The 17,372-nt window shown below is 42.7% G+C and overlaps 1 protein-coding gene across 1 annotated transcript in view; it reads right to left on the bottom strand.

Moving 5' to 3' along the window:
• The window catches only part of adamtsl5 (ADAMTS like 5), a 30,064-nt gene extending 13,114 nt beyond the window's left edge, over window positions 1-16,950 (bottom strand). The window contains exons 1-5 of the mRNA XM_010751251.3: window positions 16,154-16,950; window positions 8,202-8,277; window positions 2,389-2,549; window positions 1,671-1,731; window positions 917-1,022 (exon numbers count right to left, since the gene is read on the bottom strand). Coding sequence (XP_010749553.2) covers window positions 917-1,022; window positions 1,671-1,731; window positions 2,389-2,549; window positions 8,202-8,277; window positions 16,154-16,173 — 424 coding nt within the window. The 5' untranslated portion in view covers window positions 16,174-16,950. The remainder of the gene's footprint in view (window positions 1-916; window positions 1,023-1,670; window positions 1,732-2,388; window positions 2,550-8,201; window positions 8,278-16,153) is intronic.
• Between the last annotated feature and the right edge of the window lie 422 nt (window positions 16,951-17,372).

Consider the following 17,372-nt stretch of genomic DNA (forward strand, 5'->3'; position numbering starts at 1 on the left):
GAGCCATGGCAGCACGGAAAGTTTACCACAGGACCGCCAACAACACAGTAACTAAAGTTACACACACAGGGGACAAACACCATCTGCAAAGCCACAACGGCCTGCAGGGTGTTTAATCCACTCAGACCCACAAACTTCATGCACCTACAAGCCCACAGACTGAACACGCATGTGGCATGCATAAAACCTGATGTAGTATGGAAATAACCTGTCCACATCTGTTGTGGAGTATATGTATTGACCTGAGACTGGAACTGAATTTATTTTTGTATATTTCAGGATTAATTAATCAGATTAGAACTAATATTTTAACCACACTGGTATTAGAAGCTTGGCATGTTCTGACGGCACTTTAAGTGGCTCAAGAGACATGACCACAGTTGACTTAGTTACACTTAGGGTAATCTCGATGAACACATATCTCTATCTGTAGGCAAAGGACAAAGGACTTTGGTATCGAAAGCATGATGGTTTCCGTTTGAAGGCCAAGCAGTATTGACCAACCATATTTGAGCGAATTTTACAGGTCAATAGTCCGCGTGGAGAGCAAAAGAGGTGTAGCGCGTTGGCCGGGATGCAATCTCAAGACCCATCGGCTATCCTGTGACGACAATTTAGCTTTTTATTGAAGATTACCTGGTCGTAGACGTCGTCTCTCAAGTTGATAATGAGACTGTAAACAATGAGCAGCACATGGAAGAGGAAGTCTTGGCTTCGACAGCCAGAAAGTCCCGAAACATTGAGGCTAACTCGTCGTTGGGGGTAAGGGTTCTGAAATTGTACCTCTGCTCGTACAGTAGCTCTGATGGCTTTTACACACCTATGTTTGTCCGTATTCATCAGCTGTCAGTCAAACTGGGAAGAATTCATCTGTTCTATGCTCAGAAGCTGAAGAACAGTGAATTGTCACACTGACCTCCATGAAAGGTCGTCCATTTGAAGGAGTTTCCAGCCACTAACGGTCTGTCATTGAAGGCAGCACACTGCATCTCTCTGAAATCCTCCGAGCTAGGGGGACACTCCTGCAAACACACACACACACACACACACAGTGAGGACATTGTATAGCATTAAGACTATAAACTCAACTGTAATAACGTCATGCCTTAACCCTGTCACAAGTCTGATCCTAACCCTGAAATAAATCTCTCTCTATATGTTACAGTCTAAACAGATTTTTGTTGCTATCACAAATTGCAGCAGAGAGAGAAGTCTGGGATTTGTGTCCATTCATTGGAAGCTCTGAGCTAATCACTCCCTACAAACTGCCACATGCACATACATTCAAGCATGCTTAAACACGCTCCAACCCATCTGTGTGTTTTTCCTTTAATCAATATGGGCCACGGTGACTTGGCTGTCCAAAACACACCCACCCACCCACACACACACACACAGCCCAACATGTCTGACACACAGCCGCTGACCTCGCAGCATGCTTCTAACACAATAGACGGTCTGATACCTGACTACAACACGACAGCAGTGTAAAGCAGTGTAGTGAAGACGTAGGTTAATATGTCAGTGAAATTCCAGATCACACCCTCGAAAGCGCTCGGCCTCTACACCTGCCCTGAACACACTTCTAAAGCAAACGTCATCCATTGTTCTTAAACGTTTGCATCGAAAGTTGGTTTCATACAGCGTGGAAATGTTTACGCTGAAATGACCTTGGTGTTGCAGATCTTGTATTGTCTGGGATCTCCTGCACATGGTCCACCCACCGGGTTCCTGGGACACAGAAGAAAAAGAGATTTATTACATTAAACGTGGCAAACAGACAGCTGGAACAAGTTTTTATTTTCAACTAAAAACTACGTGAGAGAGACTGCAGGATGCTGTGATACCTAGTTGAACAAAAATATCCAGATATATAGATATGGCAAACATTAAAATACAGTTTATTTCAACTCTGCAGTTGTATGTCACTGTGGACAAAATGAATGAGTGTAAATGAAGTTTAACGTCACAATAATGTAAGATTTGTTGTAAACTGTTGTGATCAGCAGAAAAAAAAACTTCTGGGTGGAACCAAAAATGGTTCAAATACATCCGATTCTTTTTCTAAAATGTGTGTTTTTATACTGGAAATCACTAAATTGATATTAAAATCCATACAACTAAATATTTTATTGCCATTTGAAATGTTTTAGCATAACATTTGAATGCTGCTGCAATGTATTTCTACTATGATACTCAACTACCCAAAAGTATGATTTCGAAGATATTATTTAAAATGAAAAACTCATTTAGAAACAGACAACACAGTTGAAATGACTTGTAAATATCACCAGGAACCTGATTGAAATGCCTATAAAAACTATAACTTTTCTTTTCCTTCCAGATACTCCGAGCTCCGTCACCCTGCAGGGCATGGCTGGTGTTTACCTGGTGATGCAGGTGCGTGTCCTCACTGAGGCTCCGCTCCCACAGCTACGTGAGCAGACAGACCAGCCGCTCCACGTCGCCCACTCGTTCCTGAAGTGCAGCTGCCGCCGGACACGCCCTGATGAAGACTCGCCCGAAGGACCCCACGTAGAGATCCATGACTGAGAAACAAGAGAGAGAGACACACATTTAACACATTTAAAAATGAAAGATTGTGGAGTCACACACCACCAACTGTTTCACTGATTTTGGTGAAAGTGGATCATATTTTATGGAGGAAACGTTTTCTGGTTTTCCCTCTGATGCTGCTCCGCCTCAACTCTCTGTGATTTACAGAGTTTATGATGGACAGTGAAGTAAACTGCTGACAACTGTAGCTGCTGTTAGCTCATGTTAGCTCAGTCTGTTAGCCGGGCTGTGAGCTCAGATCACTGGAGGAGTGTTGAACTGGTACCACGGGTAGTTTGGACCACCAGGAAGAGGCTTTTCAGGGTTTGCAGGTTGAGTGAACGCTGATGGGGAGCGGAGCCAGTGTTGTGCCAGAACCAGAGCTGAGCAAGCGTGCAATCTAACCAGGCTCATGGACATAATAACAGAGGTGAAAAGACCCAAGAGGATGATGGAGGAAGCTAAGAAGAGAAGGTGAAATAAAAGTCTGAGAGACAGGCCCCGAGCTGGGCTGACCACTATTAAGTACCATCTTTATATTAGGATCTCGTTACACTGTTTATAACACCTTTTAATATCTTCAGAGATCACACAGATCAGTCTCTGTCCTGTGCTGCTGGGCTTTGATTATATTATATTTTGGACACATTATAACCATGACTGTGGAGTCATGCACAGTCGAGTGAACACCGCAGGGATAACACAACTCTCTGCTCTCTAATCACTCTGCGGCATCACTCTGCAGTGTTGGGTCCGGCATGTTTAAAGCTGTCAGGTGGCAACTGGGAAACTGTCATCAGCTCACAATCCCTGCATGTGTGTGTGTGCGTGTATGAGAGGAAAACACAGACTACGGTGTTGGCAGAGTGATGGGACATCATTTGTGAAAGGGAAGAAAGTCTGTTGGGGTTGTTACGTGTGACGCCTGACAAAACACGTGTTATTTATAGGCTAGAATCTAACAGGCGCTATTCAAAGAGTGGTATAAAAAAATAAAAAAAACCTTGTGAGCCTGGCGGATCAGGATCATCAGAGCCAAACAATAAAAGTGATTAGAAAAATCTCAATGGTGCTCCTCAAACACATTCCAGAGTTTTTGCCCTGGAGGAGGACTGAAACTGGCAGCGTTCCCACCGCTTTCCCACACAGGAGCTGACTCACACACACTTTTAACTCTTTACACACACTTTCAACGACTTTGGCTTCAGCTGCCCGTCTATCAGGAAGGGCTCAAGTCATCTGGAGTATCAGCCGTGCATACGGAGAAGGCCACCCGTGATGGTGCAGAACACAACTTAAAGTTCTTGTCCTGGTTTCCTGCCTCTTTCCTTTCCTTCATTAAAATGCAGATGCATGCAGCAGGATTCTCCGCCGTGTAATCAGATCTGCTATACAGCAATGTGAGTGAGTGTGGTGTAAATAGGATGTTCTGCCATGTTTTACACTTGATTCTTTGTGTTGATAATAAAAGGCTCAAACAAAGGACTTTCTCTGTTTAGTCTGTCTTTATCCAAACAGTCTAAATTTACAATGAAACAAAACAGAGAAAAGCAGCAAATGCTTTAATTTGAAAAGAAGAACCAGAAAAATCTGCTACTCCCACCATGTAAGAAGGAGCACTACCACATCCTTCATTCCAACATTTCATCCAGTCATTAAGGCGCCTAACTTTAACTTATCTTATGACCCTGCTCAGTTGGCTCCATGATGCCTGTTATCTGTATTCAACCTCAGTCAACTCTACTGGTGACAGCTTGAACGTAGCAATCCGTTGAACTGAACATCCTGAGTATTATTAGCAGCTGCTAACCGGACGTTCACATCGATATAAGTTCAGGTTCATTGAACACAAAGAGGCTCCTCTGCGTCACACACCAAATCCTGCAGCAGGCTTTATTTGACAATGGCATGGCATCAAATGTGGAATTTCCCCAGCACCGTTTCACTTAAGCTTAAGTGACTCTACTCAGTTCAATTACTGACTAGTAATTTGCCAACATATTTTATGTTATTCAAGTGTCACAACTTTTAAGAAAAATGTAATGAATTATTACTGTGAAGCCTTTTAACTTCAAAGCGAACAATAGTATTTTGTGGCAGGTTGCCATGCCTCTTATGTAGTATCACCACGACAACAGTGCTTTTGATTTCTGATGCCCATAAATCTCTGTGATACAACTCCCACATCAAACCCTCAAGAAACAAAGTGACTGCACGAGTGACAGCTTGTCTGACATTCATGTTGTGTTTCTGTAGCGAGAGGAAAAACACACCTGAGGCTCCTTGACTTTGTGACTCATAGAGTACAACTGGTCACACACACACACACACACACACACACACACACACACACACACTCAGCTGAGAGCGACCTGTGCTATGACTCTCCATCATTTTCCATGGCAGGGTCACCTGAGGTTGCCCTCATTAGTGTTAACCACCGGGCAAATTAGCGTTGATAACAGTTGGAGATGGGGTCGGCCGGCATTCTAGATTAATGAAAGTGACCTTCGACCTTTACGCCGCACCCCTCCCCCCCTCTGCCTCCTTCACATGAGCAGAGGAAACAAATCAGAGGGACTTGAAGGTGAAGAGTCAGGGTCCAACATGCAGGTGAACAGCTTCCTCGACTTTTCCCCCTTCAGTCCTCTCATCTGTCAGCAGACCAGCTCGCCCAGTCTGCAGAGACCGTCTGGAGCTGACAGACAAACTGGGGAAACTTTACACCTCGAAGACAACAAGAGGACAGCAGGTGAAGACAGAAGACACATTTACATGCATAACGCAGTGCATTCTTCATCTCAATGTGCTGTGTAATGTTTTAGTAATATTTCATGTTTTATTGAGTTGATATTTCTGGATGGTGCAAATCATCTATGAACAGAAACAAGAAGAACAAAAACATAAATACAGAGATGAGGACAATGTGGTCTCTGTTCTGCAGCCGGCACAGTTTTAGCCACAAAATGTAAAATACTGCTCCATTAATATCAAAAACGAGCTCGCAGTTTATCGCAGATCTTTTGACAGCAGCCATGGGGAAAACCAGGGATCGAGAAACTCCTCCTTCCTTCCTTCCTGTCCTGCCAGAAACCCATCAGATCACTTGAAAGCCTGACTGTTCAGGCTATTAATCAACACGTTCACCTCACGGCAACCTCAAAAACGAAGCCACGGAAGTGTCAATAACTGCAGTTCCTCAAACGTCCACTTGAGGCTGACTCCATAAGTCCCCATGTTCAAATGTCCAACCTCAATAAACATGTTTACAGCCTGGTACAAAAACAGTTTTGGTCTCTGTAGCTAATTTCCCCCGTTCATGACAACTGTACTGAGGGTGAATTTATATAGAAATCATCCGTTTAGATCAGTGATTCTAAAAACGGGGGTCCCATAAATTAATTTAAGATCATATAATACTGTGAAACTACGACTAAAATTAAAATTAAAGTAACTATTGTATTACTGAAATGTTATTTACAATCCGTTCTGTCTTTCTTTTGTTTCAGTGATGGCCTGCTACCTTGTACTACGATGTATTTTAACATCTAGGTCATAACGAGGAGGTAATTGGAGAGCCCAATCTTTTCTGAGGTGGTGTAAAAAGTTTGGGAACTACTGCTTTAGATTATTTCAGGACTTAAAGTTACGCATAATTGAGGACACAGTCGCTTTGAGCGATAGGTAGATGCCGTCACAGGTAGCAACCAGGCAATTCAGACCACTTCAGTAGCTGGCAAAAGCCTAGACCTCTAAGATGGACTGATTTGTCCCTTTCTAAAATGTGTCTAGGTAACCACTTTGGGGCTAAAATGAGGCCAAATCTGTACAGTGTCTGACTAAAAGTTACAACTATATAAAACTAATGTGCACACTTCAGTACACTTCAGTTCACTTCTTTGTATTCACCTGTCGCTTCGTAAAGGGATAAATCCACCTGTGCTTCGTCTTGGTTACAACCAGCTCTTATTCTTGAATTTTGCATTTCTTAATCCATCTGGTCTGTTTGTCTTGTTTTCATCCCTATCTGGACATCGACAGCAGAGTCACAGCCAGTGCAGCTGCGACGATGACTCAATGCAGAAAATGTTTCAGCAATCTAAAATGATGAAAATGATCTGTTCAAATGACACCAGTGTACTACAGTATGAACTCACTGTTTTTCCTGTCAACAGAAAATGAAAGACTGATCTTAAGAGCGTTGACCCTCCACAACATTCCTGTGTTTGACGTGATGGAGCGGATAACCCATCGGTAGCCTATCCCTGTCTGTGTCTGGTTATTCCAGCCGGGCCTGAGGGAAGGTTAGGGGAGGTGGTGAGGGGGCTGTCTGCCTGACAACAAGACAAACAGTGATGAAAGATGGATGCTGCAGCAGAAAAGGGTGGTGCAGCAGCAACCAGAGCATGGAAAGACCACGCCGGTTTATAGGAACATTACCATTCCAGAGACAAAATACCTTCAAAAGACAAACATGCTGCAAAAACAATCCAATCAGCACGACCCAGACGTCGGCGACGGGCAGACCTGCTCACATCTGATGCTGGTCAAAGAGCTGTAATTGGTTTATTATCTAAATGAGCTGCATTTTTCCTCTTTGGAACCTGAGAGCAGTGGGTTTTTCTCTGAGCAAATTAGCTTAATCGCAACATTTAAGTCTGTCAAACGTAAGAAAAAAAAGATATACTGTAAAGGCAGGAATAAGTAGGGGGGAAGGTTGTGGGAACTGGCTTTGGGCCCTGACAGATTAGGACTGCAAGGCACTGTGTGTAAATTCAGCATGGCGCACTTGTTGAAACACTGTCATCCAGCTATTAGCTTTGTATATTTGCACAACACAACACAAAGGTTGACATTGTGGCTGCCGATTGACGATTATTGGGTGCAACTAAACTCAAGTACACTTGAAAGAACTCTCTTTTATTTGAATATATTAAAGACATTAAACTTTAATTAAATAAATGTTGTCATGTCAACAATGAATTAAATGACAATGAAGTCTAAAATTGGCTCTGTGGAGCTTTTAAGCCTCTTTTAGCTTATTGTTTTGGTTTCTATGGCACACTTCCTACATGGTTCTCTGCTGCTTCTCTTTGTCGTGAACACCTTTTGACTTTGGTCAAACTAAATAGTTGCAGTTCCTCAAACGTCCACTTGAGGCTGGCTCCAGAAGTGAGTCAGTCTCCATAAGTCCCCATGTTCAAATGTCCAACTTCACAGCAGAAATAAACATGTTTACAGCCTGGTACAAAAAACTGTTTTGGTCTCTGTAGCTAATTTCCCCGTTCATGACAACTGTACTGAGGGTGAATTTATATACAACTCACCTGTTCAGATTATTTTAAGGCTTAAAGTTATACAGGATTCTGGTGTTTTGATTGACAGCTGGGTGCCATTACAGGTGGCTTATTTGAGCAACCAGGCTTCATCCTGCCCACATCTTTGCCCATTTTTAGATTAGCTGGGAGCTGGCAAAGGCAGGACTGCCGAGATGGTGACAGTCTGAGCCAACACACTCTGAGCTTCTCAATGGCAATACAGGTTTTACAATCCAGGGTAAATATAGTTTGAGGTGTTGACACCGGGCAGAGGCATTTCCGTCGAGGCCATGCAGTGACTTGTTGATGTGAGTTGGTTGGACTTACACTCTGCGGGGACGACAGGCAAACAGGAGCGACCAGCAGCAGGATAAAGTTCAGGGCCTGGCACAGAGTCAGCTTCCTGGAGACACAGAGAGAAACACGCACATGTATGTTTGTTGGTAAGTGTTTTACATGTCATATGCACAAAAGTGAAGGTGTTACAGTAGAGGTGTTTGAGAGGGAGAAAAAAAACCACAAAAAGAAAGAGAGCAAGAGAGAACAGAAAGAAAAGATGAAACTGACACTTCAAACAGCAGAGGCCTTTAGGTCACTGATAATATCCACAAATAAGCTGCCACACCACTGTGATCCCCTGTGGGTAGAAGCCAAGGTCAGGAATGCCCCCCCATCCAGCAAGTATCATTAATTCTCCCCACCCAGTTCCCCCACCCACCACATCAGTGTCTTATTAACTCTCACACAGCCCGAGAGACAGCGACCACCCGCCTGACTGAACTTCCCCCAGCTGCCCCTCTCCAACCGTTGACTTCCATTACGTAAAGAGATGCCGAAAAACCACGATCACCTGCTGTGTTTGGATGAAGACCTTTTAATTTCATTAATAATCTGAATAAGAGCTCAATTCTTTGTGATTTTGTGATTCTGAATACAACTTTTTAGAGGAGAAATATGAAATATGCTCAACACATCAGAGCTTGAAAAATGTTGTTTAACAATGATGTAACTGAGAAGATTTCAGATTTCATTTCACAAAAATAACACAACATACGTCAAATAACGAAAAAGTTGGACACTTTCCCACTCATTCTAAACTACATGACTCAATATGCAAAACACATATTTCTCAATATGCAAAGGAAACTAAGTCTATATTTACAAAAGAAAACAAAAGTCACCATAAGACTGTAATTTTAGAAGTTATGCAGGTTCCAATGACTTCCTGTTTACACAGTTAATTGCTTAAAGCTACGGATATTTCCAAAAGTCAAGTCTGAACTAGTTTTGCATTTAAATGGTGCAACCAGATTTAGCAAAAGACAGTTTGAAACAAAAGCAAATAGAAGATCTAACGGATTCATGAATAGGCTGGTTGGTGCAACCCAATTCTAAAAATCTAAAGAAACGATTGGATAAAGATCGGATTGGATTGTTTTAAACCTTTCATGCACACACTGATCACCTTCTAGGCCCTATTTTTACATCTGTTTCTTGCTTGACCCCTTGAATAAAGTCAAGGACGTGTCATGGAGCTTTGTCGCATGTTAACAGGACACCATAACTGTCCAATTTTATTGAAGTTCATATTGTTTCCCTATATAAATTGGCATCTTTGGACACTTTGGGATGTATAAAATTTGAAGTAAAGCTCTGAGGTTTCATTTTTAATGCCTGACCTACCAACAGGCCATTGTTTAAGGGTGAACTGACGCCCTTGAGTGCAATCGCTGAATGTTTTGTGTGTTTTTTGCACCATTTTTTGCACCATGATGACCAGTTGTACTATGTGTATCATTATAATCAATGACCTGAGCTCTAAAAAGCAACATTTTTTATATCGAAACTGAGCCAAAGGCAATTATAGGCAAGTGTGGCACCAACACAGTGAGTCAAGTCTGAGGTGCCACCAGATAAGACCTCCGCTGAGCTGCCTTTAGCTGACTTGTCTCCTCCATTACCCTCCGGGCGACTATGAGAGGCAGATTCTCCATCTTTTTCTGCCTCTGACTCATCAAAGGACAAGTCCTCTTTTCTGAGAAGTGCCGGTGATTTTCTTGGAAAGCCCCTCTATTTCAAGTGCTTTACTGGCACTGCTGAGCTGACAGCCGTGGTGTGTCATACCTTTACAAGCCTGATGGGATGTGTCATTTTTATTAACACAATGATGAAAAAATATATTAGACGAGTCCCATCTGGAAATTTAAACAACTTCTTCTCTTTTTCCTTTGCAGCAACCTTTTCTCCCGTGTCTCACTTCATCCTCTGTCAGCTTCTAGTCTGTCTTATCTCGCTCAGTCTGTTTTGTCTCTTTTATCTCTCCCTGGGCCATAAACACAGACCCGGTCCAAAGCATTCGGAGTTGGCTTTTGGCTCAGTCCCAGGTCAGTAGTTGCCCTGTTCCAATTAAATGATACACATCTCCCTCACACTTGGCTGAGCAGACCTTCCCTTCAGCTCCCGTCCTGGCCTTACATGGGGGAATTCATATCAGAGGAACAAGGAAGGTCGCACTGACCGAAAGAGGCAATGGGCTCGTAAAGTATGATTGATGTAAGAGGCCTTTTCATTTTCACACAGACTCCATTTTACTTCCAGCATCTCAGCTGCGTGACTGAAGGACCATCGTGTTTGCAAGTTTGGCCTTCTCAACTTGGAATCAACTTCACAGTTTTGAAGACGATACTGTAATTTTCCTACAAATTAGCAATTAGCAGACTACTTTAAAAAAGTAGCTCGAATTGTGTAATTATCACAGCAAACATCACATCTGCATTTATTTCGTCAATGTCACTGATACACTTCGTTTTCACAGGTCACAAACTTGGAAGACGTCATTGGAAACTCCTTGTAAAAGGGCAGGTACTTTCAAACAATAATTGGCAGTGGTTGGATGAACCATATGTCTGTCACTGTGAACTTCAAGCAATCAGATCAAAGAACAATATAACATAGACAAACAAACACTGAAGTCAGTTGGAAGAGCTTTTTTCCATCAAGAAAAGCTTCTGTGCTGTTCTTCGATGAAGAAGCACTGCCCAGTTCTGATATAACTGATGCTCGCAGCTTCTATGCGATCTTCTTTAGCAGCTGCCAATGTTGCTTTCGAGCAAAATGTTACATGCACCAGGCGTAAAACCACGACCATAGCTCACGCTGTAACTGCTAGCAGTTCCTCAGTGAATGCTGATTAGTTCAAAACACAGTGGTTTGCGAACACAAGTGCAGATTGAAGCCTTGCGAGATGGATTCTTGCATGATCTCGTGATCTTTTTTGAGTCCAGCTGTCTCGCAAGATTACCTCACTGGTAATAAGGTTGTTTAGCTATCATAAAAGCCAAATTATACATATAAATGCTGTTGATGTAATCCACAGAGATGGATCCACTTCTCTCAGTTTCACTCGATGTTCAGCTTCAGTTTTTGAACATGAAAAGACAGCGGCTCTGGTCACTGACTGCTTGGCCTCCCTCCCTACAGGGGCCGTTACAGAGGTGAGCAGGGGTCAGTCCGCCTCCTCCGGCTCTCATTAAGACTATAGCAGCACATTAGTGAATAGCTCCGGGGCAGGGAGAGGGAAATTACTTTAATCAATACAAGACTAGTTGTTTGTTTTGACTGAGGGTGTAGGAAAAACAGCGACCCCACCCGACTAACAACACCAAATTGCTCTTATCATTAAACAAATAATGGTCAGACTGAAATCATCAAGCCAACGAGCTTGGTTCGCTGTCCATCATTTCTCTTCCGAGAAAATATTACATGTGTGCAGCATCACTTCACAGCAACGCTTATATCTTCCAGACCTGAAAGTTGAGTAATCAATCAGTGAGAACAGTGAGAACAGTGAGAACCCCCTGCTTTTCATTGTTTTATAACATTTCCGACTAGATATTTTGGACTGTTGATGGGATAAATCAAGTCTTTTGAAGACCTCGCCTTGGGGTTTTCCAAAATTGTGATGGGTATTACAAAGTTATCTCTGAAGGTTCTCAGTCACCCAGGTCAACTTTCTTCAGAAGGGTTAAACCTGTCCAGTCACGCTTTTCTTATTTTATAAACTATTAACAATGGATCAAGAAGATAATCAGCAGATGATAATGGCAATAATCGTAAGTTGTAATTTTAACTAATTGCTGATATTTTTATATTTTTATGGACTATCCCCTCAATACAATCTTCCACATTTAAAATGTTCGTAATAAAAATGATGATGCAACTTTATTATTATTATTTAAGAGAGAAAAAGGGGATATTTTTATTGGCATTGGCATTATTGCATGTTATTGCACCTATGTATTTTGATGCAGATTTTGATTTCTTTTTTTTAGAAATGTGATCGTGATTGTGCAGCTTTGGCAGCACTTTCTAATTATGGTTGAGAAACTCTTGGTCTGGCTGTCTTATCCTGAAAGTCCCAGATGACCACGACTAAAATCTCATCAACTAACACTTGAACAAAGTGCAATCTGTCCAGACAACCAGACAAAGCAAAGGCCTCACCAGCGGAGCTAAAAGAGGCAGAACTCTCCCCGCCCTCATTGATAATTCCTCTGTAATGACTGAACTCGCAAACCTTTGCTTAAACACACCCTGACAGACAGGTAGCGCTCATGTTCCCTCCCTGCACAAATAAACAACAAGCTGCACGCAGTTATCATTCAATTACATTGGAGCTATTACTGTGTTCTGGTTGAAGTGCAGTGCAGGTGAGAATTTGTTCTCTGACCTCCGGGAAGGTGCGAGTCATGTCAACACAGGAGACACCTGACTGAAGATCTCTGCTCCGTTAGTTTCTCTGTGTGAGGGTTTAAGTGTTTCTGTATGGTGACCTACAGGCGTCCTTTTTACAATTGGGTGCACACCCACCAAGAAAAGCAATAGGTCTTCCAACCAGGGGCCGGTCTTAACCTTTGACCCAGCCAGAGATTTAGCTGTGACCCACCCAGAGTTTTGGGAGAGCCTGGTGGAGGGTCTGATGGTTATATGGAGCATGCTGCTGAATGAATTGACACAACCCTTAACAGATGTTCAGTGCGAGGGCTCCGTAGTCAGCTCTGACCCCTGGATCTGTATTGACTATGAATGAGGAAGCAACAATCGAACGCTCAGCGGCGTCAGTCAGCGCATTAACCAAAAGGAGCCTCTTTGAACACAAGTGGAGGCTCTTTGTGCCGCGGCAGCTGCTTCACTCGAAGGCGTAGTAAAACATTTTCGCGAAAAGAAATCAAGTACTATTGTTTTCCTGAAAACACCCAGAGAGGGTTGTGGTAAATGACTAAATGAAAAACAGACATTGGTATCGTGTTGTTGGCTTTGCTGTTGCCAAAATGTCTAGACTCAGCCTCTTGCTCAACCATGGTCCCTTCCCTTCTACCCTTCTACCCTTCTTCCCTTCGCTTCGCTGCACTTAACTCGCTCCTTCCACGACAGGGAGAACAAACTTGGTACACCGTCATACCTCAGGGATTATGAGATTATCTTTTCACAGCCACTTTGACTGAAGCAGAGCCTCTCAGGTCATCTATAGTCATGGTCTAATAACATGAGAAACTTGCAGAGATGCACGCAAGTAGTAAAAAAAAAAAGAATACACAAACATGATGAACACTGAGGGAAATCCCCACAGGTTTAAATATTAAAACAGGCTTTACAACCAAACACATCACTCCTAACACTTAAATACAACTCTACCCGCAGGATTGGGAGTTTTCTGAAGTGTTTGTCTCAATCAGTTTTATAATTACAGTTTAAAAACATTAATTGTCCAAAGAAATTCAAGATCTGGATCACCACCAAAACCAAATCAGTTGTACCTTGGCGCAAAGCCGACACGTCCGTCAAATTTAACGGAAATTCTTCCATTGGGTTTTAAAACATCCTGCTGACAGACATAGAAACAGTAACCGTGTAAAAACCACAACCCTAATCCTGCTTGGAAGCAAACCCTTTCAAACAGTAATGAACAGACTTTTCATCAGCTTCGTGCAGAGAGACACAAACACACAGCGCTGTAAACTCTTATCTGACTGAACCTTGAAACTTGTGTGCATCAGTAAGATCACTGCCAGACTGACAAAGAGCAGGAGTCAGTGTGCACAAGTGGCATCAAGTTCTAGTTCAAAGTATCCCAGAGACAGTGTTGAGATAAGCAGGTTGTTGTAGTGGGACATGAAATGAGGGAGATTCTTCAGATACAACATGTCTTAACCTTCTGTTACAAGGCTCAACTGCAAGGATTGCTCGATTGCCCGGGGCAAGTAACACCACATCGGGCTGATAAATTTAGAAACTCATTTGCCTGATCAAGCAAGTAGAAAAAGATAATTAAACACATTATTTTTATGGAGCTGATGATGGATGTGGAGCTCATCTCTGTTGAGAGTTGCACTTCGGGGTTACAAACCAAGTTTATGATCTTAAGTGGGAACATGAGTTTAATCGGGTGGTGTTCGAGGATGTGAGCGAAACTCCACCTATGTATTGCGCAGCTGGCAGCAAGTTTGAGATAAATAGTGGATAAAATGAGGTTGTTTTTGAAGGTATGTCGAGTTTCCAAGAAACGTCGCTGAATTTCCGAGAGCATCTTGTTGGCACAACAGTTAAGAGTCTTAATAACCACTACTGAGTAAAAACTGACATCGGTGAAGTATAAAAAAAAAGAACTTGTTTCAAAGTTTTGGCATTGCAGGTTTTGTTTTAAGAGTTGAAGTATCTTTGACTGGATGACTGACTGGAGTCTTTCCAGGATGTCGATACTGAAAGACAAAGGCAGAGCAGAAGTGAACCTGTTGAGTACGAAAGGTTGTCGCTGAGGCAGAACGTTGTGGTCTCTTTCTTGCATGTCAAAAACTTGTTTGTACGAATGTTGTTTTATCTTGAACCACCTTCAATAAATGTGCTACCTTAAGTTTGTTCTTGTAGTTATAAAGTTGACTTTTCTATACTGTGGTTCAGGAGCCGTGTGTACATCTGGGGCCCATCAGAGTATGTGCATGTGCTCATACATCTGTAAAAAATGAATGCTTCAGTGCAGAAATGTACTCAGAAGATAGACAAAGACATTTTTTAAATGCTGATGTCCGTCTCCACAGAAGGGAAGAGAAGGACTGAAATTCCTCCTTGCAGGAGAGTGTGACATCATCGCATGTAACACCAAATTAGAGTCCTCGTTTTGAAGCTATATGCTCAGTGTTCCATGATAAGTAGATTTAATCTGTTCATAGGGCTCCATCCCAAACAAACATTCCTCCGAAGGGTTATTAGAGATAGAAAATTTGCCTAATCTCTCGCTCTCTTTCCTTCATCGTTCTCTTTCTGCAGACCAGTCAGGCTGACAGCAATCCACCTGACAGACAGATTACACATTACTCCTGACACATTACATCAAATACAGCCTGTAAAAGAGAAAATCACACTTTAACATCTTTGGGTGCAGAAGCGTCAGCATGTATTGCTCCTGGAGGGGAAAATACACAGCCAGGGTAAACTTAAAGTTTTCAGATAGATTCAGAAGAATCAAGACTTTGTGTGGAGTTTGAGCAAACATTCAGACCCTCTGTAGCCCCCCGTGTTTGTGTTCTCTGTTGCAGGGATGGGATTAGATAAAATATGAGCAGGGTATTTATATCCGGTGACATTTAGGAGATAAAGGTAGTGTAGCAGGATAGGTGGAATGTAGAGCTGCAAGAGTTGCAATATTGCAGATACTGTATGGCTGGAGGATTACCTCACCCACTAGGCAGGAAGTGTAGCCTACAGCAGACTGGATGTGACTTCTGCCCTCAGAGCAAACATGCACACTGCACAGGCGACTACAGGATTATCTAAAATGCTTCGAGACAAGACAAATAATGCACGACAGAGAAGAAATGTTGCAAGAAAAATGTCTTCAACCACACATTTTTCCTTCGGTTCTTGTGATGAAGTGAACCACAAAACAAACAGCTTCCAACCGGGGGGGGGGGGGGGGGGAATTACTCAACTGTCCCTGGAATTTATCACCTCCCATCCTTCACTGTACTGCAAGAAATGTTCAAGGCTTTTGCAGCTCCTTGCAAGCAAAATGACTCAAGGTAAATATTTAAAAACCACCGCATATTTCCACCCCCCATCCCTCCTGAAATGCAACTCAATCAAACTACAAACGAGCTCCACAGAAAAACTCAACTTGTCTCTGGAATTTATCACCTCCCATCAAGGCTGGACACTTCATATAAATCACCTTAATTCAGTTCTCATGCGATCTTTCCTGCAGGCAGTCAGAAGACTTGTCTTACCTCGTCAGTGGTGAGGACATAGTAGATGCTTGTGGATTTGGGTTCAGGTATTCGCTGTCAGGTGCAGGTTTTGCTCCCGTATCATGGTGTGAAACGTCGCGGCTCAGATGCACAGTGCATCCCAGCTGCAGGTTGCTCCACGGACACACGGATTTCAGACCCAACAACACCCATATCCAACTCTCTCCTGCGGGATTTCTTCTTCTTATTGTTCTTCTTCTTTTACAAGCGAAAGTTTTAAGAAACTTTTTTTTATTATTATTTATTTGCACTTTCAGCCGCAGAGTTCTTCCATCCAAACAGATGTGTTCCCAAAACGCATCACATCTGTCTTTACGCAAAGTGGACAAAAAGACGCATCTTCTTTTGGGACATTCAGGTGCAAAAAAAAAAAAAATCTTCTCTGATAAAAAGTTATTTTTTTCTGATTATTAATTAAGTTAACAACACTAGTCGTGCTTCACAGAGTTCTACACATTACTCCAGATAGAAAGCAGTCAAGTCTGTCCCTGGAGTGTGTAGCCTGTCTCACCTCCAGGCAGGTGATTCCACTTAACCCAGTCCTGCGCGGATAAAACACTCCTGTATCAGCAGGTAGCTCCTCCAGCACTTCTTTCTTCTCCTTCTTTGTCCTTCCTCTCAGTCCAAACAGTTCCAATGTGCGCACGGTGCAGGCAGAAAAGAAGCCCAGCACAGAGAGGCACCGGGAGCGCTCCGCCAATCCGCCGTGGTCGGCTGTGTGAGCGCGGTGCTATTATGTCGGTGTGTCGGGTCTCTCTCTCTCTCTCTCTCTCTCTCTCTCTCTCTCTCTCTCTCCACCTGAGCGCTGCTGCATTCCTGCGCTGAACACGCCTCTCTCCTCCAATCACAGCCCGGCAGCTCCTCTGAAGTCAGAGGTGATACAACCTTTTTCCTCCAGAAATCATGAAGGTGAAGAGGAGCAGCTCCAAAAGTTTAGACCAAACATTAAACATTAAGTCCAGTGCGAGGACAAAGCTCATCAGTTCGTGGCAGAGTGAGGAACATGTCCAAGAGCCAAACTGAGTGAAGAACAGTTCATCTGAAAGAGATGAAAACAAAATGCAAACTCATGAAAATTGAACTTAAATGTTCTGATTTTAAAGATATTTTGCTGCTGATGTTGTAAAGGCACTGGTCGGCTATTGTAAAGGGTTATACAAATAAACTTGATTAAAATGACTAATCACACTCGAGCAGG

The sequence above is a fragment of the Larimichthys crocea genome, chromosome VIII (assembly GCF_000972845.2).
Source record: "Larimichthys crocea isolate SSNF chromosome VIII, L_crocea_2.0, whole genome shotgun sequence".
Taxonomy (NCBI): domain Eukaryota; kingdom Metazoa; phylum Chordata; class Actinopteri; family Sciaenidae; genus Larimichthys; species Larimichthys crocea.